We start from the raw sequence: 26404 nt of genomic DNA, 5'->3' as shown, positions 1-26404 counted from the left end.
TTTACTATTTGGATTTTATGCAGTTGTGTGTGTGTGTGCAAATAAAAAAAACTAAAGCCACACTACAGAAGGGACATAAACACCAATAAAAAATGAAAACGTGTTGGTTACTTTGAGATGCAGTAAAGTAATCATCTCAAACTTCAGTTCACGTGTAACTACCACAGTCTCGAGCCCCTCAGTTGGTGATGTGTGTGTCTGTTATATAAACACAGCCGCTTCCTCTACCGTACTTCTCCTTTAAGCGCCGAAAAAACCCCGGCCATGACGTCAGCAGTAAAACCTGCTCCGGCTGGGTGTCTGTCCGTCGGAAAGTGAAGTGTGTTTGGCGTGCTGCTGGTGTCGGAGTTTTATCCCCGGTTGTCTGTCTTTTTGTTCAGTGTTATTCTCGTTTTTTAACTCCACTCGTCAGCTTTTACGGTACTAACTTAGAAACCCAGTCCTGTAGCCGATTTATGGGACGTTTTACAAAAGTTCCTTAAGTGCTCTTTGAGGAACCGGTGGACGGCGGAACCCACCGGAGATGGATAAGCTAACCGATAGCTGAGTTGTTAGCCGAGAATCACAGGTCAAGAATAGGATCAAGCTAGCATGCTAACAGCTAGCTAATTTAGCAGTCTAACGGCTAACCGAGTGACTTTGTTAACCTGTAACGTCGGGGCTGCTGCCGGTTATTTCTCGGGCCTGGCCGCTACACCGCGAACAGTTTGTCAGAGGCCAGCTAACCCAGGAAGAAGACTTGGTCTGTATTTCAAGGAAAAAGACAGAAGTGTTGTTGAGAGGTGGCGGTTGCTCGTCTCAGCCCAAACCAAGAGCATGCTGTCCAACGCACAGAACCAGCCACTGTTTCCCAACCCGACGGGGCAGAGGAACCCGGGCGGGCTGAACACTACGGGCCAGTTCCCCCCCTTCCACGCCAGACCCTCCTTACAGATCAAGAAGAATGCCATCACGGATGACTACAAGGTAACCAGCCAGGTGCTGGGGCTGGGCATCAATGGCAAGGTGCTCGAAATTTTCCAGAAGAAGACTGCAGACAAGTATGCGTTAAAGGTAGGTGATGATTGGGCAAGAAACTGGTCCGATAGCAAGAACGTTAAGTAGAACAGAGGCATAGCCGGGGTTTATGGGTACCCTGGAAGATACCCGGCCCCCCTGTGTTTAGATTTGAGTAATTCTAGTGGAAGTGTTGTGTCTAGCTGTGGGTTTAATCCAAAGTATCCCAACTCAGGCAATACACCTTTCAGGTTCACACAAATATTAATAAAATATAAAGACCTGTAAATAGCTGAATCACTTAAGTAATTGTGAAGAAAGAATGCCCAAAATTTAGGCAATTATTTCTTGTAGAACTGCAACAATTCATTGATTGATCAATCAATCAATCAGTCAATCAGTCAATCGTCAACTAATTAGATCATTGATTTATTGGTTTGAGTAATTTTTAAGGGAAAAAAAAGTCAAGAGTCTCTGATTACAGCTTCTCAAATGTTTGAATATTTCCTGGTTTCTTCACTCCTCAGTGACAGTAAACTGAATATATTCGGGATGTTGACAAAACAAGACATTTCCGAATGTCGTCTTGGGCTTTGGGGAGCACTGATTGAAATTTTCACCCATTTTTTTTTTTTTACATTTTATAGACCAAACAACTAATTGATTAATCACGAAAATAATCAACAGATCAGTTGCAGGCCTGGTTTCTAGCTTTTTCAATGACAATATCTGCTAGTTTTCCCAGTCTTTCATGACAGTAAATGAAATAGCTTTACCTTTTGGGTTGTTGCTTATGCACAACAAGCCAAGTGATGACATCACCTACATCACCTGATTGCTCATTTCTGATGTTTCATAGACTGACTGATTAGTAGGCTAACAGTGCAGTATAGAACACATTGCTGGACATGCTATGTGACGTTGACACTTCTGCAATGTGCACAACTGTAATCATTTTGCATATCATGCACCATTTAGTATGGTGAGATAACTGTGATAAGCAAATGTTGGTTGGTGGTTCAATGAAAGTACTCTCCTTTGTCCTGTAAATCAGACAAAGCTGAGGGCGGGCTGTAAATTAGGTCTGCAGTGTCAGGAACTATATCTAGTAATCACTTTCGGTAGCAGGTCAATGATTGATAAAGGACAAATGCCACAACAGCTATCCACACACCGATGACTGAAACGTGACCCTGTGAAACCATTTATTACTCTAGGCTAATTAAATTATGTCTTTATTATTATAGAAGGGATTGTAGTTTTTAGTTTTTAAAATTAATGGTCAACTAATTTGATCATTGATTGATTATTGGGTTGAGTAATTGTCAAAGTCAAGAGTCTCTAATTACAGCTTCTCAGATGTGAGAATATTTCCTGGTTCCTTCACTCCTCAATGACAGTAAACTGAATATCCTCGGGATGTTGACAAAACAAGACATTTCCGAATGTCGTCTTGGGCTTTGGGGAGCACTGATGGAAATTTTCACCCATTTTCTCACATTTTATAGACAAAACAACTAATTGATTAATCAGAAAAAATAATGAACAGATTGATTGGTAGTGAAAATAACTGTTAGTCGCAGGCCTAGTTTCTAGCTTCATCAATGACAATATCTACTAGTTTTCCCAGTCTTCCATGATAGTAAATGAAATAGGTTTACCTTTTAGGTTGTTGCTTAAACAGAACAAGCCAAGTGATGACATCAGCTGTTGGAAAATGTGATTGCCCAATGCTGACGTTTCATAGACTGACTGATTAGTAGACTAACAGTGCAGAATAGAGCACTTTGCTGGACATGCTATGTGACGTTGACACAATGTGCAATGTGCACAATTGTAATCATTTTGCATATTATCTACCATTTAGTATGGTGAGATAATGCTGTGATAAGCAAATATTGGTTGGTGCTTTCAGTCCTCTGTGCTCTGGATTTAAATCAAGGTACTCTCCGGTGTCCTGTAAATTAGAAAAAGCTGAGGGCGGGGTGTGAAGTAGCTCTGCAGTGTCAGGAACTACATCTAGAAATCACTTTCGGTATCGGTCAATGATTGATAAAGGACAAAGGCCACAACAGCTATCCACACACCGATGACTGAAACGAGACCCCGCGACGCCAATTATTACTCTAGGCCAATTAAGTTACGTCTTTATTGTTATAGAAGGGATTGTAGTTTTTAGTTTGTAAACAGGTATTGCACAAACTCTTCTTCAATTGAATCACAGTCTGGGAACATCCTGTGTAGTAGTTCAAAGTGAAACTCAGTAGAAATAACCAGGTCACAGCTTTCTACTCTCCAGTGGGTGTATATTAAACATAAACATGTTTGTTTTTCATGCAAACCTGTTGCTTTTATGTTGTATGTTGGTAAGCCATGTATATTTAGTGTTAATCACATAAGTCACATTACACAATATATCAAATAGACGTGCCTTGTCAAGTGTCTTTTCACAAGGTTTCTGCTGTCCTTCGAAAATTGTTAGACAGTGTTGTGTGTTTATGATGTGCTTAAAGTGAAAGAATCATCAGTGAGTTTATCACTGCCAACAGATGTTGGTCAGCCAAACCTTGTTTAACCCTGTGATACACAAAGCATGAGGAATATGTGGTACAACAGAGAAGAAGTTGCCAAACAGGCTGCATTTGGTCCCTTGTTTTATGTTTTTCAGAAAGCCAGGGTGAGAAAAAGTGAGCTGTGGTTTTAAAAATGAAGCTTAAGATTTTATACCAAAATTAGGTGGTGCTGGTGCAGAAATAGAATTATATATTTTTGCCATAGATCATTTGTTGTGTCACTAACTAAGGCTGTACAATATGAGGAAAATGCCATATGAGATAATGTTGAATATTGTAATAATGATGTTGCTTGCGACAAATAGATATTTCAGTGCACTCAGTTCCGCCTCTCTGCTGCTTTCAGTGTACTGCTAAAATACAACCACTTGCCTGTTGGATTAAGAAAATGAAAGGAAATTATTTCCAATTATTTCTTTTACTGAACAAACTGAACAGTGAACTGAACACAAAGGCACCATCAGAAGAATGATAGCTACATTTTAAAGTGCAATTTTCTGGTGATACTCTTTCAATTAACTCAACAAATCTCTTAGTGCAGTGTTGCAATCTTTCATGATGCGTTTATCGTGCAAGTTGACATTCCGTTGAGGATTATATCCCTTTCACTAACTATTGTAGAACAAAGCTATGTGTACAGAACTATGCGCTTTGTATTTGTGCATCTGAATATGACAATGGGGGTGTTGCTTGGTAAATTTTGATCTAGATCCCAAAGGGACTGTGAGTTGAGGAATGTAGTTGTATTAGTTTCACTTTTACTTAGTAGTAGTTGTAATGACGAATTGACAAATTTTTAAGGTTAAAAAAATATCCTGAGCTATACGACCCACAATCCTATCATTATAACGACAACAAAAAATTGCCTCGTGAGCCATAGCTGTGGGGATTAGCCCCTCAGGTGAGAAATCAAGTTAAACTTGTTAGTGTCCACACATGATTTTAGGCTAATGCAGAGGTGGAGGAAGTTCTCTGAGCTTTTACTTTGTAAAAGACACGCTGGAGTGTGATGCTGGCTGTTGATCGTATGACATATCTCTGTGTCAGCTCAACGCAGAGCCTACGCCGTAGCCTATGCATGTGGCCTGCGCTGTTTTGAGCATTTATAGGCTACTTGTTTTATTAATCTGAAGTCAGGATAAATCACACACAGGACTTAAGATGCCATTTTGAGGGGGCTTTATTGTCTTCACAGTTTATAGTTTCTTATTTGTAAAATAAAGCTAAATCAAAGCTTTGTTTCTGTGAAGAAAATGGTTTTCAGCTTGCAAAAATTAACAGGAGGTCTGCGTCGCTGCGACATGCAGTTACATTACTGGGGAGGTGCATGTCAGGCTATGGTGTAGGGTACACATCCGTGCAGAGCCTACACCACAGGTACGATGTACGGTACAGTATTGTTTTTAGGGCCATGACAGTTCCTTTGTGCATAATATGAACTTATTTATAATTATAAGCCAGAGTTAAATGTTGACAATGATGGTTTGTTTCAAATATTATGAGTTGAAATTGCAAAGGCAAAATAGATTTTAATTTCTACCCACAGGGCTGCTCAACCTATGTATGTTTCTTCACAACAGCTCCCTCTGTATTTCATTTTTAAATAATGAGAAATTGCACAAAAAATCCAAAATTTCATTTAAAAATGTACGCTTAGCCGAGGTGGAAACATTGATCAAGAGATAAAGATGAAATAAAAGCTGATTGAGACAGATTTTCAAAAAACAATGGTACCGGACTTGCTTTAGCCTTCTCTGTAGACACAGCATTAACCTGTTGTTGCCAGTCATTGCTACCACCTCTGCCTCACAGAGAAACTACCAAAACTGAAGAATAAAAAATCAAGGTGACTCAATGTGTGACTCAATACATTCATTTACAACAACACAAATCCCATCTTGAGAGGAAGGCAGCAGGAAAATGCCATGATGTATCAGAGCGACAGGAGAGTTACTGGAAATGTTGCTTAAAATCTGTGCACTATTTGGATACACAACGGCACATAAGAATGCCGGGTCAATATTTTAGTGTTTGAGCCTCTGGACAGATGATATGTGAGCTCCCTCTATGAAGTCAGTGCTGAAAATAGTCTCTATATGTCAGATAAGTGCATATGTATAAATACACACACAGACACACACACACACACACACACACCTGCTTTAAAGGCCACTAAGTGATGTGATTATAAAAGACTCATATACTTCCTTGAACCCCCTCGGATTACTCCTATGGCTCTTGTAATATCATGTAATATGCTAGCTTCACTGATGTCTTCTGATGCTGTCCTGAAACAGATTGTAACCAAACAGATTGGCGCCTTCACTGAATGAACTAATGAACTAATGTCCTTGTTGTTCCCTTGGCTGACGTCAGCTGAGTCAGCCCTATCTCATCTATTGTATTCATTAAGTTTGCAGTAGATGCCAGGACCAGGAATCAGCCAGCCTGGCCCAAGGTGACATCACCTTGTAAAACTTTACCTGTCTGTGGAACCAAGTTTTGTGCTTACAGTGCAGTGGAATAATTTGTAACTCTAAGTGTCTGTGTTCGTATTAGAGAGACTGTGGCAGAGAAATGGAGTCTTGACCCTAGTCTTGACAGTTCTTAAAAAAAACTGCATTTGACATGTAATGAAATATGCTCAATACAACCTGTTGCAGAGAATCAATCATGTTTGACTTTGTTGCTTCTGTCAGTGACAGCGCTCTTTGCCCGTCCGTGTTGATTGGTCTGTGTCCTGCCACATGCACACTCTCCAAGGGTGTTAGGCGTCTGCAGGTATCGCCTTACAGTGACTACATATGTGCTCGCAAGATACCAGGTTATTGGAAGCAATCAGGTTAACACCACATTCTGACTGAAAATAGCAGCGTTAAAAAGAAAAAAAAAACATAAAGGAGTGTCTTTGTTTAGCCTTGTTGCTACAGCATACGGACTCATCAGATGCTAAAACACTGCACAATTTTACAACTTGGGAGTGTCATTTGGATCTTGGGTAATCATATTTTCCCAGTGTTTGTGTGGTAAACAGTAGAATTATGCGGTTCGCATTACAAGGCATTCTACCTTGAATTCGCACTTGAACGCAACACTGTGTTACTAGATAATATTGCGGCAAAAGTTGAGCAGTGTATGTGGTCAGCTTTTTAGCCAGACAGCGCTGCGTTTTTTGTGCAGCCCTCGTTGTCAGGACCTCCCACTGTGCCAAAGCAGTGGTCTCATTGCAATAAATGAGGAGGCTGTCATATTTGGTGCAAAACAATAGTTGGTCTGAAGAAGTTGGAGAATTCTTTTGGCCATTTAGTTTTGTACATTTTTTCTCATTATGTATTATATAAAACTATCTGTCTTTGGATGTCTCATAGGTCATGTCTTGCATAAGCCTGCTAAGATATCAGTTAAATGACAAAAAAAAAACAACAACAGCAAAAGTTCTCAAAATCCACAATGATTTGGGCCTAGCTGGAAAGATGTTCTGGCTTTTCCAGACAGTTTGTCCAGCCAATACTGAGGAAGGGCAAAGCTGAGCTTGATAACAATGAACAGGTCAAACAGATGGTTTATTTTTATGAGATGCTACATTGATGTGGGTTTGTAGTGGACTGCACATTGTGTAAAATAGTTGACACAAATGTGTACTCCTGGTTGTGTCCAATGCAAGCACATGTCTTAGAAATAGACCTACCATAAGGACTATTCCTAAATATAATGACTACTTGGATTCAGGTCTCATTTTCATGTCTTGTAGTGTCAGGAGTGAGAGAGCACAGTTTCTTTACTCCAATTGACCGAACAGTTAAGCTTGTTAAAGATATTTTTGAGCATTTTTAGCCTTTATTTGACAGGACAGACAAGCGTGAAAGGGGGAGAGAGAGAGGGAGTGACATGCAGCAAAGGGCCACAGGCTGGAGTTGAACCCGGGCCGCTGCGGCAACAGCCTTGTACATGAGGCGCCTGCTCTACCACTAAGCCACCGACACCCCAAGCTTCTTAAGTTCTTAGTTTGACTTATTCTGTGTGTTTTACTTTTAGTTGACCTTTGAATTGAATTAATTTCCATTTAATTAACCAATTTTATCTTATTTCCTCACCTCAATTAGGGAATGGTTTCTTGATTACATCATGTGGAAGTTATCTGGTTACTGCAAAAAAAAAGGACCATTTCTTTGTCCATTTTAAATCATTCAACAGACCAAGAGGTTACACTGATGTTAAACAAGCACATGTTGAAGTTGCAAAAAGTTTTGCAAGACAAATTCTAGTCTTTAAGCCTGGTTCTGCTTCATGTGGAAAGGAACTCAATGAAATGTGTGTCGTTAAAATGATGCAATCACAGACAGACTGACTACATGTTTTGGCCACATTTTGTTAGTCGTCAAAGTTGCTCTTCCTGAAATTTGGAAAGATGTGGAAGTCACTGTGGTGAAGTTAACACACCTGTCAAGGGTTGGCTAAAAAAAAAAGAGGAAGTGGAAACATTGTGCAGTTCAAATGGAAGCCTTTTCTCTTTTATAGGGTTTGGATTCATGAAATCTCCTTTTACTACTGTAGAACAGAAGAGTCCAGACTTTGTTTTAATGTCAGCGCGTCTGATCAAAGGTTAACACAGAGGAAGAGCCAGGCCCATGCTTCAATCATGAGATGGTGAGAGAAAGGAAGGAAAAGGAGGGAGGGAGAGAGGAAGGAAGAGGTTCTCTGGTGGCCCTCTTTGAGTTATTTCTCTTTTTCTTGTCTCTAACTGTACACTCACGAGAGTGGCGTCTCTAAGACGTTTTTTGTTACTATGATAAACTGATTGAGCAAGAGCAAAATCCTCCCGCTTTCAACATAAAAACATTCGTCATCAGTCATTTTTCCCTGTTATGGAAAATTAGTTTTTGCCTCAGCATTGTGGTCTTATAGACTCCACTGGTCATCTCAGCTATTCTAGTAAATACACCCTCACAAGAAATGTTGACGGTGAGAAAATGTTTGTTCTCAGTGTTTTACATAATGCCCTTAACTTATTTTCATATGTTTTGCCGCCAAGGGATAAAAAGTGACATGACAGTCTTGACAATAATAGTGCCAGTTTATGTTACAAACGGTGTCCTTAAGTTCCACTATTGAGGCCATTAGGAACAACATTTTATTTGGAAGAGTAAGACTGCGTTCGCCAAATAAGGTGTTGTGATAAAAACGGCAGTCCTTCCATTCATTTGAATATGGGAAATGCGTCTAGACTATGGCAGTGAGGGCTGCAGGGGATGCTTTTTTATTTTCCATTTCATGACCATAAACATGACCATAAAACTTTCATTACCCTACCGCATGCATTTCAAATACCAACCAACAGGCAGGGTTTACACAGTCATCATTTAAGGTCTCCTACAGAAACTTACATTTGTAGAGGAGTCATGCAGGAGGCCAAATACACCCCACACAGCAAGGCACACACACTTATACTTTCACCAATGGTCAAAATGATGTAGTCAAATCTGTAGTGACAGTGACAGTGATTATATCTAAGTAAGCCACTAAAGGGAAAACGGGTGAACATGTTTCGGACCCGTTTTCAAGCAAGCCAATGTCCAGTGTGCTGTCTAACTTTATTCAACAGTTCTAGCAACACATACTCACCGCAATGTTTCACTATGAGCTGGAGATGAGAGTAAAGTGCTTGCGTTAACCGATTTATTAAACCAATCAAAACAGTGCTGAGAAAACTTACAGATGTGTTGCAGTGTCTCACAGAAGACAGCACTGTCACCCAACAGCCTGGTAACGGCAACAACAGAAATATGTCACCAGTAGGTTAGACCTACCCCCGTCCCTCTGCACCACAAGCCACTACCAAGCACACTGACCATGCATGCACCATGCATTCTCGTGATTGGCAGTGAAATAGGAGATGATAGATAGGGGTGTAAAACATTACTGGTCTCATCACGATACGACATATATCAATTCTTTGGACAATGATACGATATTTGGCAATATTACATAGTCTGCCACGATACAATTTCGATGCAATTTAGGGGCTTGCGGTCGATATGAGATGATATTATATAGCTATATACCAAATCTGTTAGAGAAGAAGCTGCCACCTCTTTCTTTTCTGCTTTTGGCCATAAAAGATAAAACAACACATAATTAATGCAAATAAATGGAACTGCCTAAGTGCAGTGAAGTTTGATTTAAACTGACTTCACTAACACACATAAAACAGCACATGGAATAAGTTAACATTCAGGGCTTTCTGACAGAGAGCCCTTTCTGGAAGAAATGTTTTAATTTGAACCCAAACCATCTTCTGTTTCCTAAAACTTCAGGGCTGTCTGGCCAAAAACCCTAAAGGCACACTTCTCCCAACAGCCATAAAACATGGATTAATAACAACATCGTTTAACAAAGGTATCATATTAAGCGCAGTAATAACTGTCAAGGTTCAGAGACAAACTAACTGTTTTTGCAAGTCACCCAATATTAGCGTAAGCATGTTGACATTGCGTAAATTAGCCTAGCGGCTAGCGGACTTTTTTCCCCCTCTACTCATAGCTAAACAAATGACATGTAACATTATTATTTTGGGTACTCACCATTAGTTGAAGTCGCTGCATCTCCTGACAGAACAACACGGCTCAGTTTCAGTCTGCATGCACGTTTTTCAGACTGACCATGTTGAAACAGAGAAGCTTATGTTAAAGTTAAGAGTGAGATGCCCGGCCAGGCAGGTAATGTTACGTCGTGTTTTATCTCGTAACGTCATTTTTTACATAAGGCATGTGCTCTGTCTGTTGACCTGGATTTTCTCCATAATCCAGTATATTTCCACACTGCTAATTTGTTCCCAAGTGAATAATGCTACAGTCATTGTCTTTCTCCTCGCTGCTTGCAGTCTGCCTGCCGCTGTTTGACGGTGACACAGACTTTCAAAATAAAAGAAGACGATATGGATCAATGTTTTCACTTTGCATCTGTGAGATCGGATGGTTGATCATTGAATCAATGTATCGATCCAGATTGATGGATCGTTACACCCCTAATGATAGACTGGCTCCACTAATCCAGAACTTCAGACTGTACAGAATCATAAAAAAATGTACACATGCTGCAATTTAAATGTAGTGTGAGTAAGAAAGACTCTCACTGATAGTCATTTGTGAATGTCTGGACTAGGAAAGCCAAATTGATTGGCTAGGTGTAACACAAATCTATTTGTGTGTGTGCTTACAGAGGAATATGCACCTTATCTTCAATGAGTGTGGACTATTTATTTATTTGGCCAGTAGTTGCAGCCATGCTGACTGAGGGACTGAGACAAACAAGCCTGTTTGTTGACTACTGACAAAAAAAAACAACCTTCTCTTTGTTCTGTATTTCCCCCTTTTTCCAGTGGAGTGCTTATATTAGTACACACTGGACTGACTTTAAACTAGTGATTAGTGAAGGGATCTGTATTACAGCATGTGGTGTTAAAGTCTGTATTGTTTGACATTGTTATGGCAACTTAATGCTCTAAGATCTCATTTCTCCTTTCAGATTATTGTGAAAATATTTATTTGACTTTGTCACAAACAAACAGATTAGTTGAAGCAAAAGCTCCTTTGGTAAACGTTTATCTTGGTGTTGTAAGCTGCTTTGACATAATATGATTTACTGGATTGCAATTTATATTGTCTGTGATTGGGTGCAGTATCCACCAACCCCCACGCACTGACCTTGTCTTTCTCGGTTGCCTCCCTTTCTGTTAGGGGAAGTGTTTGGAAGGATGTGGTATTCTAGTTGTAATAGGTGGACCTAGAACTCAGTACACAATTCTATCTGCGATACTGGGTAATTTCCAAGCTGTTGCAGCACTCTGTCATACTGAAACACTGCTTATTTATGAATGGTTGTGGACACTTCCTTGATGGGCTCTCAAGATACATAACTTTCTTTTCAGAATGTTGGTGATGCTTGACTCATTTTCCACCAACTATTCTATGTGTGTGTATTTTTTTCTGCTTGGGTCTTATGATCAGTTCTTAATAAGGAAGCAAAGTGGTGAAATAGTGCTGAATGGTGTTAATGGTAAAGGGAAGTGAATGGTTTTCACTCCTTCAGAGTTCATTCATTCAGTGTCTCACATGTGTACTCTGTTGCTTTTGTATAAATAATAGACAAAAAACTTAACTACACTAACTTGAAGCAAAGTTTGGTATTAGTGTATAAAAAAGCGAGCAAGTTCTTTTGTAGCAGAAGCTAATATTGTTGGTATTTTTATGTCATAAATCAAATTCACAAACTGATTAACAAAATTGAATTTAAATTAATTTTGAAATTAATTTTATGTTGACGAGTTTATTCATTTATTTGGCTGCTTGTTTTAATAGTGGGGTCTTCAGAGTCTTATATGATGGAAAAGACAATGGGACACATTTTCACTCAGTAAGGTAAATAAGCTCACTTGCTTTCTTGCCTAAAGTTAGATGAGAAGATTGATATTACTCTTATAAATGTTATGCTGTGGTTGCTGGTTAGCTTAGTGTTAAGACTGGACAAAGGAGGAGATGGGTATATAAGATGGGGATATAACTCAGACTATGGCTGTGTTCGAAATCATGCACGGAGATATTGTTCATACTAAGTATGACGTAAAATTCAGTATGTAATGTGTTCATACTGCATAGTATGTGGATTTATTTGCATGCGTAAAATGCCTGGATGTATACTACATTAGTAGTATTTATTGTGTTTGAGACACAAGCTTACTGGTCATACTCAACTGCCCCACAATGCATTGTGTCTCTTAAGACTCTGCAGTAGTGGAGATTTTGAGCCAGACTCAAAGCTTTTAATATGCCATTTTATTAAGTTTTAATATTTTTTTAAGGCGAGAAAGTAACTCTTTCCTTTCCAAATATACAGTATGGTCAGTTTATCCAAATAAGGTCTGTTTGTAAATTTGCTGAGATGTTATCGGAGGTTTGAGAGCCACTGGCCTTGTCACACCGGCTGTCAGTCATGTGATACAGTCATGACATGACTATCTTGCTTGGGTATACTCAAGTGTGAACAGTCTTTTGGTAATGGCATATTTGATATTTCATTTAGTAGGTAGTATGCAGAACACACAGACTGAGTGTGTAGTTGGCAGAATCTTAGTATGTGATTATGAACACAACCCCTCACTATGCCTGAAGTCACATACTATGCATTAAATTAGGGATGCATAATATTGGATTTTTTTGCTGATATGCTGATATACTGATAAGTAACAACTTGACTGATAACTGATACCGATATCGTTATATCCACTTTTTCACATGAAGACATGAAATACAGCACGATACAACCTCAAACCGTCACAGTGCATCCTTTCACTAAATACCCAACATGTGTACTATCATTCAACATTTGTGTAAATAAATAGTTGTAAATATCTTCTTGGATGCACTGATCTGTAATCATGAAGTGTAATCACTTCCTGAAGGCCTCCTTGCCATTTGGAGACACAAAACCATAGTAGCATGCCAGCATCAACTCATTTAAACTTAACTAATTTAAAAATGATTTTAAAATTACATTATGCCTAGCAAAGTGAAACCTTACACTTCTTACATACCTATACTTATTTTAAGTATAATTGACATTTCAGTGCTGCCTTGGTTGCTATCAGTCAATTTCGGACACAGCTCCTGTATAGGCTGTGATCAGTAACTTCCTGAAGTCTTCAGTGGTTGCCTGGCAACTGGTCTATATTGTGCTTCCCTGGGTTTATCAAGAAAAATATAAAAGAACGAACGGTCACAAACACAGTGACAGTCCTTCAACCCGATTATAAAAAGCACACCGTATATGATGCTTGCTGACGTTATTTTATCTGAATATGTGCGTTAGTTTTCCTTGTTATTGGTCCCCAAACAGACCATGGCTCTGTCCAGCAGCTGCGTGTTAGCCTCTGCAGATATGATGGGTTAAAGTGTGATTTGCAGTGCCCCTCCACTGACTCCAACAGAGCTGACACCAAAGTCTGTTTCCTTGAACACTGTCATTGTCATTGTGACCATTCCTTTTTTCACATTTTCCTTTAGTTTTATATAGTCTGTCTCAGAACATACTATGCACATGTACACACACCTGACTTTTCAAACAGCTAAATCACTGGCTGACGGTGTGAATCCCCTGTCATTTGAAATCAGCTGATAACACCAGTCTGTATTCATAGAGTGAAGCCACAAGTATCACCTGTTGCATCAGGCGCAGTGGGGGATTCACAACATGAATCATAAGGTTTCAGAAGGGATGATTAAGTGAAGCCAGCTCAAAGGGATGGATAGAAGTAGAATCTGTCGAAAACATGCCAGATTCCTTTAGTCTCTAATTCACCTCTCTAGTAACACTGTATTCATTATCTTCATTTCTTTTTGTCTCCCACAGCCCTCCAGTTCTCTTAAAAGACTTTACTCTGTCTCCCTCTTTGTTTCCATGCAGATCTGTCAGCCTGTATCGGAAAGTGAGACAGCTGTTTCTGTGTGTCATACAGATGTCGTACTCTCTCACTTCCCCTCCCCCTTGTCAGACAACTGTTTTTTTATATGAATGTGTGTTGTGTACTAGGACACCTGCTAGCTAAAGATACTCACCTGCAAGCCAGGTGTGTGTCACCATTACTCACAGAACTGGTAGAGCTTGGTGATATCAAAACGTGGTGCAGTCTTTTAGAATAAGAAGACTTTGTTTATCAAAGGTGCGTTCTACGGCTGTAAACTTCTGGTTGGTTGATCGATTAGTTGGTCTTTATGCTCTTGTCTGACCAAATTCACATTGGTCAGACAGTCGCTGGCGTTACTTTGATAAGGCCATGTGTCCACCACAGCCTTTCTTTTCCCAGCTTGAAATGGCACTTGTTGTTCAGCACCTCTGTGTCAGTTGACCACAGAGGTTGAGTGAAGCAGCAGAATGGCTAACGTTACAGAGATTTCAAACAACGTTAGTAATCTCATGTTGTATATGACAACGTCAGCCCCAGAATTACCTTCTGTAGTTTCAGTCAGATTTCTCTCATCAGTCTTGTCATTGTTTCATCGGGAGACAGACGGAATAAAATGCTTTAGTTGACACACAATGCTACCAGGTAGAGTACACTCAGTGCACTGTGACTGATTTAATTACTCTAGAGAAAACACACTGATCTTTTTACCCCATCAACCAATCGATTGGTTGGAGATTAGGTACAGTTTCAGTCAACCAAGATTTTCCTTGGTCGTATACAGCCCTAGTGCATTCAAACTGAACGTGGAACAAATTTTCACGTTGCATTAGTGGGATGATTGACAGCAGGAGTGTTTTTCCACTTCTTGTTTATTTACCCTAAAGAACCTGTTGTACTGACTCTACAGATGTTAGCTATGGTTCACTAGAAAACAGTGCACCAATTATACTTGTGACTGGCCTCATAAAATCTTCATACAACACAGAGCTGCCATGGAAAAAACATTTCCGTTGTTTATATGATTACATTCACACACTCATCATTAATACCAGGGTACCCCCCCCCCCCCCCNCACACACACACACACACACACACCTCTACTGGTATATTGTTGTTTAACCCTTTTCTGTCAGGTTAAGAGGCTTTTCTGAGTGAGCCAAGCTTAACCTGTCACCCCTCAATAATCGCTCCTCACAGAATTTCACTGCCCTATCACCCTCAGTGTGATATTTTTTGTGGCGTCACCATATGAACCATGGTCTTTTCCTTGGCTCACAAGTGACAGGTGGAGGATGGGTGCTCTTACAGCTTACCCCCACCCAACCTCCCACCGTCCTGCCCCTGGGCTCGGGAGCTTTTGTGCTGGCCAGAGGAAATGTATTGTGTGCCCATCTGCCCCCCTCATCTCCCTCCTCCTCAGCAAGCTTCACTGTTTACCCTCAAAGAGCCAGCAGCAGATGGGGGTCTATGCAGTCACACAAGCACCAACAGAGAGGTGACAGGGTTGTGTTCTTGGGGGTGTGTTCATGTGTGTGTATATGATGGCGCATGTGTTAAGAAGACAGTGTGAAGTTTTTGTTTGTGGAGGGAAGTCTGCTATATTTAGATTTGCTAATGTTAGTTTCGGCGCATGACTGTTTCCAGTTCAAGCGTATAGCAATCTTTTAGTTCCTCTTGACAGTTGGGCATCACAGCAATGACAGATAACAGTCTAACAAATATGAAGAACCTCAAAACTGGCCAGTACATAACTGAGCAAATCCAAAATTTGTATATTACGTACTATTACATAGTTAATGATGTCCATTTAGACAGCATTGCAGTTGGTGCAAAGACCCATTAGCTAGCTAGTTAGGATCGATAATGTTGTCAATGGAGGCCAGCACGAATCTGATAGTACTTTTTGTAAGTGTGTAGATTTTGGGCTCAAATTCTTGAGTCAAAGCAACCCAATGTGCAATAAGACATCTGAAAAGTCCTACCCATCCTCCCACACAAACAGATGTTTAAGAGAGTTAATCTGCAACCTGCCACCACATGCACCCAATGTGGTGCTGTTGACATTGTTGGGACTCAAGATGCAGTCACAGAGAGAGTTTTGTTCTGTGCTGATATCTGAATTTTTAGGAGCTATTTCATACTGCATGAGATCTAAGATGAGCAGAAACATGTTTGGGTCTGTGTTATTGTGTAAAGGCCAGATCATCTATTTTCAAGATATATTTTCACAGTGTCTTTGAACGAGATGTGAGAATGTCTACAATATCATTTGATTCACAGACCTGATATGTAATTGTTAATAAAGGCATGCACGGTTGGGAGACATAAAATTTGAAAATACTTCTGATTTTAGGAGATGCACCCAGTCTCACCTGTGTCAAATCACTACTTCCAGTAAGTAACCATTCATCACAAAATTACCCCCAACACAGAAACACTGATAGTGAGCCAAGCTGACTCAAATGAAAGGGAGGGAGATCTGAGAGGACGACCTGACCTGTATGCTCTTCAGGTGAAGGTCTTGGCTGGCAGGTAAAAAGAAGGTGCTAGCAACGCACACGTGTCACAGAAGTATCACGTCCATCTACTCCCTCCAAATGTCAACAGTGGAGTTAGCAGTGACAAGGACTGTGGTGGCTAAATTCCAAAGTGGGGAGAAAATGGGCAAACAATGGTATGTTAATGGTAGACAGTTTTGTTCACGTTATTTCATATCATATGACTGAGCCTCTTGTTTTTAGTCGAGCTATTTTATGTATACTTATGCTTGTGTGTGTATCTATATAAAAATTATAATGAAGGATTAAAATGCTTTTTGCATAACCACACAGAACAAGTATCTGTTCATTTGAAAAAGAGTAAATTATTTCCATCCTCTCTGTCAGTTGTTGGACATTTTGGGCCCTGTGCAGTTCAGTTTCTGGGCCATTAACAATTTGCACATCAATAATAAAACAAGAGAAATGTCACAATGGTCTGACCTCCTAACATGACAGATATCACTGAAACATCGTTTAGCTCTGCAAAAAACTACTTGAACAGTTCATAACATATTCAGTAATTCTCAGATCTAGTGCCAGTGAGCTAATGCCACAACTCATCTATAAAAGTAAATCTAAACATGTAAGTGGGGTTACATGTACGTGGGAGTGTGTATGTATGAATAGAAAGAATTAATTACATTAAACCAAACCCATCCCGCAAAGAGATCACACCCTCTCTTTATCTTTATTTTGCCTTCTGTTGCCTTGTATTCTTGGTCATTTTCAATTTAGTTTTTTTCCCAATTATTTTATTTGTTTTGTTATTTATTCCTCACATAATGTCCTCTGTGACTTATTTGTGTTTTTGTGTCTTTGTTTTGCAAATCAATAACATCTGTTGTTGCCTTTGTATTTGTTAGTATGTCCATATTGTCTATGTGTGAATGCAGATACTGAATAAAGAGAAAACAACAACAAAACAAAGCAAGATAAATCAAATACCATACAGTGCTTTAGATTTTTAGTGAGAGGTACACATTTTAGCTATAGAGGGTGAAAATGTCACAGGATCACAGTGCACCAATTTTGTCCTGTGCCTAATGTTTTTGTGTCCAAAGGGTCATGTCTTTTTAGGTGTTTTTTTTCTCTCTGCTGTGACGCAGAAAGTAAGTAAGTATGACCCACCCTTGTTTNTACATATAGCTAAAATGTGTAGCGTAGCAAGCTAGCACTACTTACCTTACTTACTAGTTTTTCATAGAGGGTGAAAATGTCACAGGATCACAGTGCACCAATGTTTTTGTGTCCAAAGGGTCATGTCTTTTTAGGTGTTTTTTTTCTCTCTGCTGTGACGCAGAAAGTAAGTAAGTATGACCCACCCTTGTTTGCTCCATCCCAAAGGGTGGTTGAACTGTGCTCTTTGTTCACTGTTAAGATAAAGGAGAGAGTAATACACTACTACACCATACCACCTCTTCCTGGAAACAAAGACAGTTGCTTTTACTAGTCAGCCAGTCAACCCTCAAACCTTCGCTCTTCGCCTGATCAAATAATCTGTTTAGTAAGATGGCAGGAAATAAATACAAATGTTTTTTTTGTTATTTGAATGTTAAGTAACAGCAAGATTAGAGGTCTAAAAGTCAAAATCTGCATATTATCTCTTGCCTTTAATATCTTGTCTTTCCTGTCTGTTCACCAGTCTAATCTTTCTTGATTAGTTTCTTTCCGTTTTTGGTTGTTTCCTTTCTTATTTTTTTTCTCCTTCCCATCATAGGTTGTTGTTCTTCAGAGAACAACAAGTGACATTTTATTTAGGGAGTGCCTTCCCCTACTTATGTCTTTATAAACAAAAGATATAAGGTCACACGCAAAGGGTGGACACAGTTTCAGTTTCACCTGTCAGTGTTCACTGTATGTAATTGGAGAGATAAAGAAAAGCCTGGTATGCAAGAATGACTAAGAGGAACAGTTCACTGACACTTTAGTCGCCCTTTTGCAAATGTAAAAATAAAACATGTAAAATTAATTAATAATTGACATGTTCCTGAATTCAACACTGCTGTAAAACAGGACATGTGCTGCAGTTTGAAGTGAGAAAAAACAAAAATAATGGCAGACTTAATTATGCTCCCCACATCCCCAAATTGAGAGCAATGCAAAACACTAGGCACACAGCACTGCCTTAATAAAAAAAAAAATAAAAAAAAAATTGAATGCCATTAGTAAATGCTGCGTATTTTTATCACGTCCTTACACTAACCTTCCTGTGTAATCACCCTACTGTTTTTTTCTCCCACAGTAATTAGTAGCTAGTTATTGAAATGGACAGGCAGAACTTGCTGTAGCTCTGGTTGAGGGTGAGAGGCTGTCAGCAAATAGTTTGTTGGGCACATGGAAATGGAGACCTGTGTGGGTACATGAGACCCTAAAAAAGAGGGTGGATAATGGGGAGTACCACTAGTCGGTCCAGGAGCTTCTCCTCGATGAAGGCTGTCCCCGGTATATTTTAAAATGATTCAGTGGCAGTTTGACAACCTGCTGTCTATCGCCAGGCTGTATAACTCCGGGTAACCAGCAACCACTACCACCAGTTTTTCCACCATTGTTACCTCCGCCAAAGAGGTTATGTTTTCGCCGGCGTTGGTCTGTTTGTCTGATTGTCTGCATAATAACTCGAAAAGTTATGAATGGATTTTGATGAAATTTTCAGGAAGGGTTGATAATGGGACAAGGAACAGATGATACAATTTTGGTGGTGATCGGTTGAAGCGAAGTGGAGGTCTGCGCTCTCCGAGTGCTCTAGTTTACCAACTGTAAACTTTCTATCGTGACGACTACAGACGGCCCGCCTCTCAAATCATCCTATTGGACAATGGTAAAAAGGATGGCGAAAAACGAGATGACGTGGGGTGCTTTTTCGCTCGGAGTTGAAGTTTTTCAACCCAAGGAGTTCAGAGCGCTCCAGCGAAAAAGCCAGTCACGTAGAGTGCAGAAACATGAGGCGCATTGCAGCTGAAAAACAACAAGCAAAAAGCTTTATTCTTATTATAAATAATTACAAAAAGGCACCTTCAGCTGCTGAAATGCTTTCTGTGTGATCATGGCCTTATGAAGGAAAGATTGTAATTAAATTTGCATTTGGGTCAACAGAAAAAAATCCTCACCATCTAATACTAAATTAGTGAAAATGTAGTAGGTTTATGGCAGCAGCATCAATAGTCCAAAAACATAGAGGACATAAAAAGGTCTACTGAGATGTCTGAAGCTTTAAGAAACCCAGATGATATTAGGTTATACACAACTCATGATTTTTCTGAGAATGTTGAATATGCTAGTCAAAAACATATTTCTCTTTTTGCCTAGTTTTAATTGCTTTTTAGTTTATGACAATATATTACATTCTGTTATGGTAGTGCTGTTAGTTCTCCCATAAGAGACAAAGCTTGTGAAATCAATCACACTGATCAAAAAGCTTAATAGCCCTGGCCAGTTTTTTTTCCCAAGATGTCAAAGAAAATTGTGATAGATGGGTTAGAATTGTTTGTGGGCACAATTTGGCTTGAAAAGCAATCATGGCACAGATAAATCCTTTTCTGACCCGTCTGTTTTGAACCAAGGAATGGTAACAAAGCACTGCTTTGGCCACTGCTTAATTTATTTTCCAAAAACATTTCATACAGCACAATTTTTTAATTAATTAATGTTCTAATTCAGTTTAAACAGAGGTATAGACAGAACAGCCTTATTGGCTTGTGTTTATTAAAACAGTGCATTAACACTCAAATGAGTTGGGCTGCAATGGTTTATGAGTTCATGCCGACTGTCCTGATTAAGGGGGTCATGGTTTGGTGCACGCAGCCACACCCAGAATACATCATATGCAGACTGATGCACTTAATGCGGAATGATAGATGACAAGTGCGAGATTCACCCTCAGACTTTTTGCTTCATGCTGTTAGCAACATATGCTGAAGTCAGCACAACAAGCTGATTGAAGTGCATGTCAGTCACACTATGGTGAGCACAAATGAAACACCTGAGCTGGAAGACCTTCCTGCAGGTTCCCAGTCAGCTAAAACAGCAAGAGAGAGAGTTGTGTAGAAGACGAGGATGGTGTGTCAGCATTACTTCACTGTTATGTCTTTGAATGGAAACATATTCATCATACTAGCACACATTGGAGGGCATCACCCAGATGTGGCAGTTGCTGGGACAAGTAAAAAAACAACAACCTGGAGCTTAACTCCTTATCCCCGCTGCTTTAAAGCAGCCTTCAGATGCAGAAGTAGAATGTCTTAAAATTACTAACTATGTTGTTCAATGGTATTCATTATGTCTTTAGTTTCTGACAATGACTTTAGTTGTTCTTTTATCTCAGACATGTTAGGATGTTACATACCTTGACATGTTTTGGCGGAAACTTCCGCCTTCCTCAGAAGTGTCACTTGGTGGTGGTTGTGACGCGTCTTTATCAGCTGATCTGTCAATCAGCTGATATTAGGGAGTTCCCACCTGCTGTCCGTTTGCCGCCTCTCCAGGACGCTGCTCCAGGTGTAGGAGAGCATGTATGCCCCCTTGTCCCTGTTCATCGTCCGTGGGCCCCGCTTCCTTATTTCAGTAGCCTCCCTGATCTAGCGCCGGTATTTGTTGTCCTCGGTGTGTATGACTCTGGCCTTGTCCCAGTCCATAAGATGATTTTCCCTTTTGCAGTGATCTGTTATGTCTGATTTATAGGTTTCTTTCCTTTCCTTCTTCCTTTCAGGCCTTCTGGGAAAATGTTCAGTGTTCATACAGTGCAATACATGTATCTTCCTTATTTTTATATTGGAAATAGCTCACTGTAGTTGCCAGTGGGCAAAGTGCTACCTCAGTCCCCAGTAAGAGGATGTTGTCTGTTTAAAATAAATGAAAAGGAACAGATCCTTGCGCAATTCTTTTTGCTATACCAAACTCGCACTGAACTATGACTTCAAAACCAGGGTATAAACTGAACCATGACCTTTGTGTCACTGTTGTATAACTACAAAATATGACACAGGTCTGTTTAAGTTGAGATACATTTGGTAAGTTGGATTATGTTATGGTTACATAACATAATCTAACAACAGTCAGAAAGCAGTGTATTTTCTCACTAACAGTTAGATTAAGGAAGTAGTGTTTTGGAAAATAAGGGTGAAGGGGAGAAATCTGATGTTGATCTGAACCAGGTTACCACAGTGTGTTTAAATGTGTTGATCAATTTCCTGTGTAACCTGATTTTTCTTAGTAACCTGGTTTCTTAAGTGCATGTAATCACAGTGACAGTTCTGTGTGCCAGGCCAGACAGCAGACTGAATACTGTGGCTCTCCCAGCAGTCATTGCCCATTGGAACGAGGCCTACTGTTGTGTTGTGACCGTGGGCGGGGTTGGAATGTAATACAGCACAAAATAGACAGACGATAGCTCATTGTCAGAGCTACAAGGCTGAATTCTTTCCATTGACTGACAAGGATATTTTAGGGTTTTGACTTTTGGTATTGTATTTTGTATAATTAAATCTATTTACAAGCACCACCACTTATTCAACATTATAATGTCACTATTTCACAAATGGTACTTTGAGCAGCTGTATCACTGCATGCAATTATGTTAGCATTTTTATATTTTATATTATAAGATGTATTATAAGCTGTGTAATCAAAACTGTCTGCTGTTTGATTATTTTATATTTACGCTTTGGGACAGGCTGGAGCTCACAGGTCAGAGGTTCAGGCCTATATTTGACCGAGCAACCTTTTACTACTGTAAAGGAGACGGCCAGTTTCCTGTGACGATCTCTGTGTCAGTTATTTACAACTGGCAAGGTCATACATGACCCTGTCCAGTGTAAATTCTCTCACTAAACAGGGGTACCCAATTTTAAAAACCCAATACTTAGTAGCTTACTGACCTCTCTCTTGTGATTACATAAGCATTATTGGTTGTTTTTTATGTGCATTTTCAAAAAAGTTGCCTTGGCAGTCACATTTCTACAAGTGTAGGCTTGTTGTAATTATTTGTGACTCTGAGTTGGACCGCAGATCCTTTCCAGACATTTTAAATATACATACCTCACACATTAATGGCATGTAGCGGCATGACATTTTTATGTTATTAGCGGTATATGGCAATAAAGGCTTATCTATTCTGTTTTGACTCATGAAGCTAAAAGGGAAAATATTTTAGAGTGCCTTAGTAGGCAGCAAGAAACGCAGCCTCAAATGCTTCACTAACAAAACAAACAAACAAAAAACATCAAATAAGGGTCATGGCAAGAAGAAATTTGAAATAAAATGTATATTAAATTGTATTAATTACTTAGAATGAAGAAATGAACTTGACCAAATGACCAGCCTTTTGTTATTGGCTTGCTCTCCACCGTTATGATGAACATTATAATACTGGGTCCAGGGGGGAAAAAAACAATATACCTACACAAAATTGTGAGCGGTGCGACACTGAATTTAATTCCAGCTGGCCACGATGCCTGAGTCATGCCAGGTACCATAAGGCCAAGGCTCCTGAGTAGGGCCGTAACGGTACATGTATTTGTGTCGAACCGTTCGGTACGCGACTTTCGGTTCGGCACGACCCTGTACCGAATTATTGGGCGCAGGATATTATTTTATTTTATTTTGTTTTATTTTAATTCCGTTTTTGCGAGCCGAACCATTTAAAATATCTAGTTCCCCGACGGACATAATTGAGTGACGGACCGAGTCCGACCGTAAATCTCCGCTTTCACTTTGTGCAGCGCATTCTCGCATTTTGACAACATGGCAAGTGAGCCTGACGAACCTGAAGACCCACCCGCAAACCTTAAGTCCTCCGTTTGGGAACACTTTGGTTTCAGGGTAAAATACGAAGATGGAAATAAACAAGTGGACAAGACAAAAGCAGTGTGCCGACACTGCAGAACAGCGGTCGGGTATGTACTTGGAAACACGTCTAACATGCTAACGCATCTAAAGCGACACCACCCGAGTTTGAACGTTAACCGGCACGACTAGAAAAAGCAATCTGGTGCAAACTACGATATCGTCGTCGTTTAAAAAGAAAGAGCGTTTCCCTGACCATCGCGCTAAAGAAATAACCAACGCCATTGGAGTTGAGTAAAATTGTTTAAGCTGCACTTTAGATATAAGCATGTTTTGTTTACTGCACTTTAACAAAGTGGGAAAGCTAAGTAAGTTCCTAGTAAAACTGAATCTGAGCAGGCTTTAAAGCTGACCAGCTGCACTATACTTTTTATTTTAACTGAGTAAAACTGTTAAAGCAGAAATGTATATTTATATTTTTCATTCAAAAAATGTTTAAAAAACAGCAGGATTTTATTTTTCACTTTTATATTTCTATTTTCATTCAAACAATGTGAAAAAAGAGTTAACTGCTGTGGTGGTATGTTTTAATAAGGTTACCAATAAGTAAAAGATATTTAATAGTTGTCTATTTTTTTCATTACTGTACCGAAAAAAAACGAACCGTGACTTGTGTACCGAGGTACGTACCAAACCGTGATTTTTGTGTACTGTTACACCCCTACTCCTGAGTGTCCTTGAGCAGCATGCTGAATTTCTAAGTGTTTCAGAAATATTTCACTGCAGCTCACTCTCTAGTTTGACTTCCTGGTGTAGGGTGTCGAGTAAGAGTAACCTTTTACCCCTGGGTATTTAAAATGTAGCTGCAGTGAATAGATAAATACACTATGACGCAAAAATGTTTAAAGTGCCGGTGCTGTTGTTGAATGATGCAGTGACCTAGTGGCACACAAAGAGGGTGCTACATTCACACAAGACTGGGTTGGAAAAAAACTCTCCCAACATCTTTTCAGCATTCTGCCAGCTGATGGCAGCACTGCACTTCTGTCTTATGTTTACTGTTAATGTCAAGTAGTAGTAGCATCCAATTTATCTGCATTTCACTTAGTACATAAAACAATCCATGTCATACCTCATTAAACCCACCATGAGACAGATGATGACTCTGGGTCCAATTCTTTCGCATTTCCCAGTAATTATTATGAGAAGGAAACTGGCAACTAAACAGTAGTGTGAACTTGGAGTTTATTTTATAATTGAACTGTTAGGTTTGTATCTAATGTTAATCAGCCTCACCCTCCTTGTCTTTGTCCTTCTGTCCAGATACTGCAGGATTGTTCCAAGGCCCGTAGAGAAGTGGAGCTCCACTGGAGGGCGTCACCTTGTGCCAACATTGTGCGCATTATTGATGTGTATGAGAACCTCTATCAGAGCAGGAAGTGTCTGCTTATTGTCATGGAGTGGTGAGTGCATAGTCTCATTGACACACACACACGCACATGCACTAAACTACCTATCTTTGTGAAGTGGTGAATAAAATGAGCATAAATCCATGCAGTTCATCATTCTCCTGTCAGAAACCAGTTTCAGCAAATATATTTGGAATGATCACAGTTAGAAATAGATTTTTTATGTAAATGTGGAACATAACATCTGTAGGCTTCAGACAGCCAGCAAGATATCAGCAGGCCCACATAGATGTTCAGTGGTCAGTCCCTGGTGAGTCTTTTGATAGAGATGAATTAAAGTGAAATGGATTTAACGGAGCGGAGGCCAAAGGATTGATTCTTCCTCAAAGTTGAAGTGTATTGTTGGAGCATCTGATCAGTGATTTTGGTCGATTTGCATGTGAAAGTTACCTAGTTGTGTATTAAAAGTGGATGAATTTCGTTAAATGACATTTTGAAATGTAAAAGGCTCTACATGTTCTGGACATATTTCTTGGCTACAGCTGTGCAAAATAAGTATTATCCTTTGCTTATGGCACAGTGTTACTGCACTGGTTCACAAGTGAGATGGCATCACAGTAACTGGCTTGTTTACATCCACTCTCAGCCTGGATTAGTCTACATAATTTCCTGTGTGTAGGACAGGGGTGGCCAACCCGCGGGCGAGCCGCATGCGGCTCTTTGCCTATCAGTGTGCGGCTCTTCAATCCATTAATTAAAACCATCGGCGTGCGGCTCTTCTGTCATAAAAAAATCAATTTATTGTTATGAGTGCGTATGGCCCTATAAGAAATGTAACAGGCTTAAGTGGAGCAAGTGAGAGAGAGAGGAGTGCGCACGGGCAGGTGAGAGGGTGTGGAGTTTGGGAGGAATGCAGGACTGCAGCGCGGTGGCGATATTGCACAACAAAAACTGTCAGGGAAGAAATGTGTGTCTTTGTGTGTGTGTGCATGTGTGGAGAGAGTATGAGAGAGGGAGAGACTGTGTGTGGATGTGTGTGGAGTAGTGTTGCACGGTATACTGGTACCAACGGTAGACCGCAGTAGGCTGCTACTTAAACACCGCGATACATGACATGGTGCCACTACTGTGGGATAAGTTCAAAGTCCAATCAGAGGAGGGTGAGTGTCCATGTGCTGGCCAGTAACAGCCATAGTGCTCCGCGGCGCAAGATAACGGCTTAGGCTCATTTATGCTCAACGTTAAATACGGATCCGGATACGGACGGAGCCTTCTGTCCGTGCTCTGCGTTCATTTCATCTGTATTTCTGCACGTTTCCATAAAGCTTACAGATACGGGCCAAACGGAGCAGTACCACCGGGAACTATGGGGGCAGTGTTGCTGTCACTACCCGATACGTAGCTCTAGTGAGACATGAAGAAGAAATAACAATTCAATTTCTCTTATCGGCAGTACTAGAGAAAATAATTCTCCGTCCTCCAGTCGCGATGTATTTAACGGCCTCACCGACCACCGCCTCCTACAACGCTGCCTCTGTTTTTGTCTTTTATGCAAGAGGTACATTATCAATATCTCCTCCACAGTCGCCATGTTTGTTTTTGAGTTTGTTGTTGTCATAAACTTTTGACGCTGGGCCGCCTCCTGGT

General features: G+C 40.0%; 1 protein-coding gene across 1 annotated transcript in view; it reads left to right on the top strand.

Moving 5' to 3' along the window:
* The first annotated feature begins 291 nt into the window (after nt 1–291).
* Nucleotides 292–26404, top strand: part of mapkapk2a (MAPK activated protein kinase 2a) — a 43899-nt gene continuing 17786 nt past the window's right edge. Inside the window, exons 1-2 of the mRNA XM_050038124.1 lie at nt 292–1053; nt 24672–24811. Coding sequence (XP_049894081.1) covers nt 817–1053; nt 24672–24811 — 377 coding nt within the window. The 5' untranslated portion in view covers nt 292–816. The remainder of the gene's footprint in view (nt 1054–24671; nt 24812–26404) is intronic.

The sequence above is a fragment of the Epinephelus moara genome, chromosome 24, assembly GCF_006386435.1.
Source record: "Epinephelus moara isolate mb chromosome 24, YSFRI_EMoa_1.0, whole genome shotgun sequence".
In the NCBI taxonomy this organism is placed as follows: Eukaryota; Metazoa; Chordata; class Actinopteri; order Perciformes; family Serranidae; genus Epinephelus; species Epinephelus moara.
The sequence above is the reverse complement of the archived record's forward strand: the minus strand, read 5'-3'. Positions and strand labels throughout refer to the sequence as shown.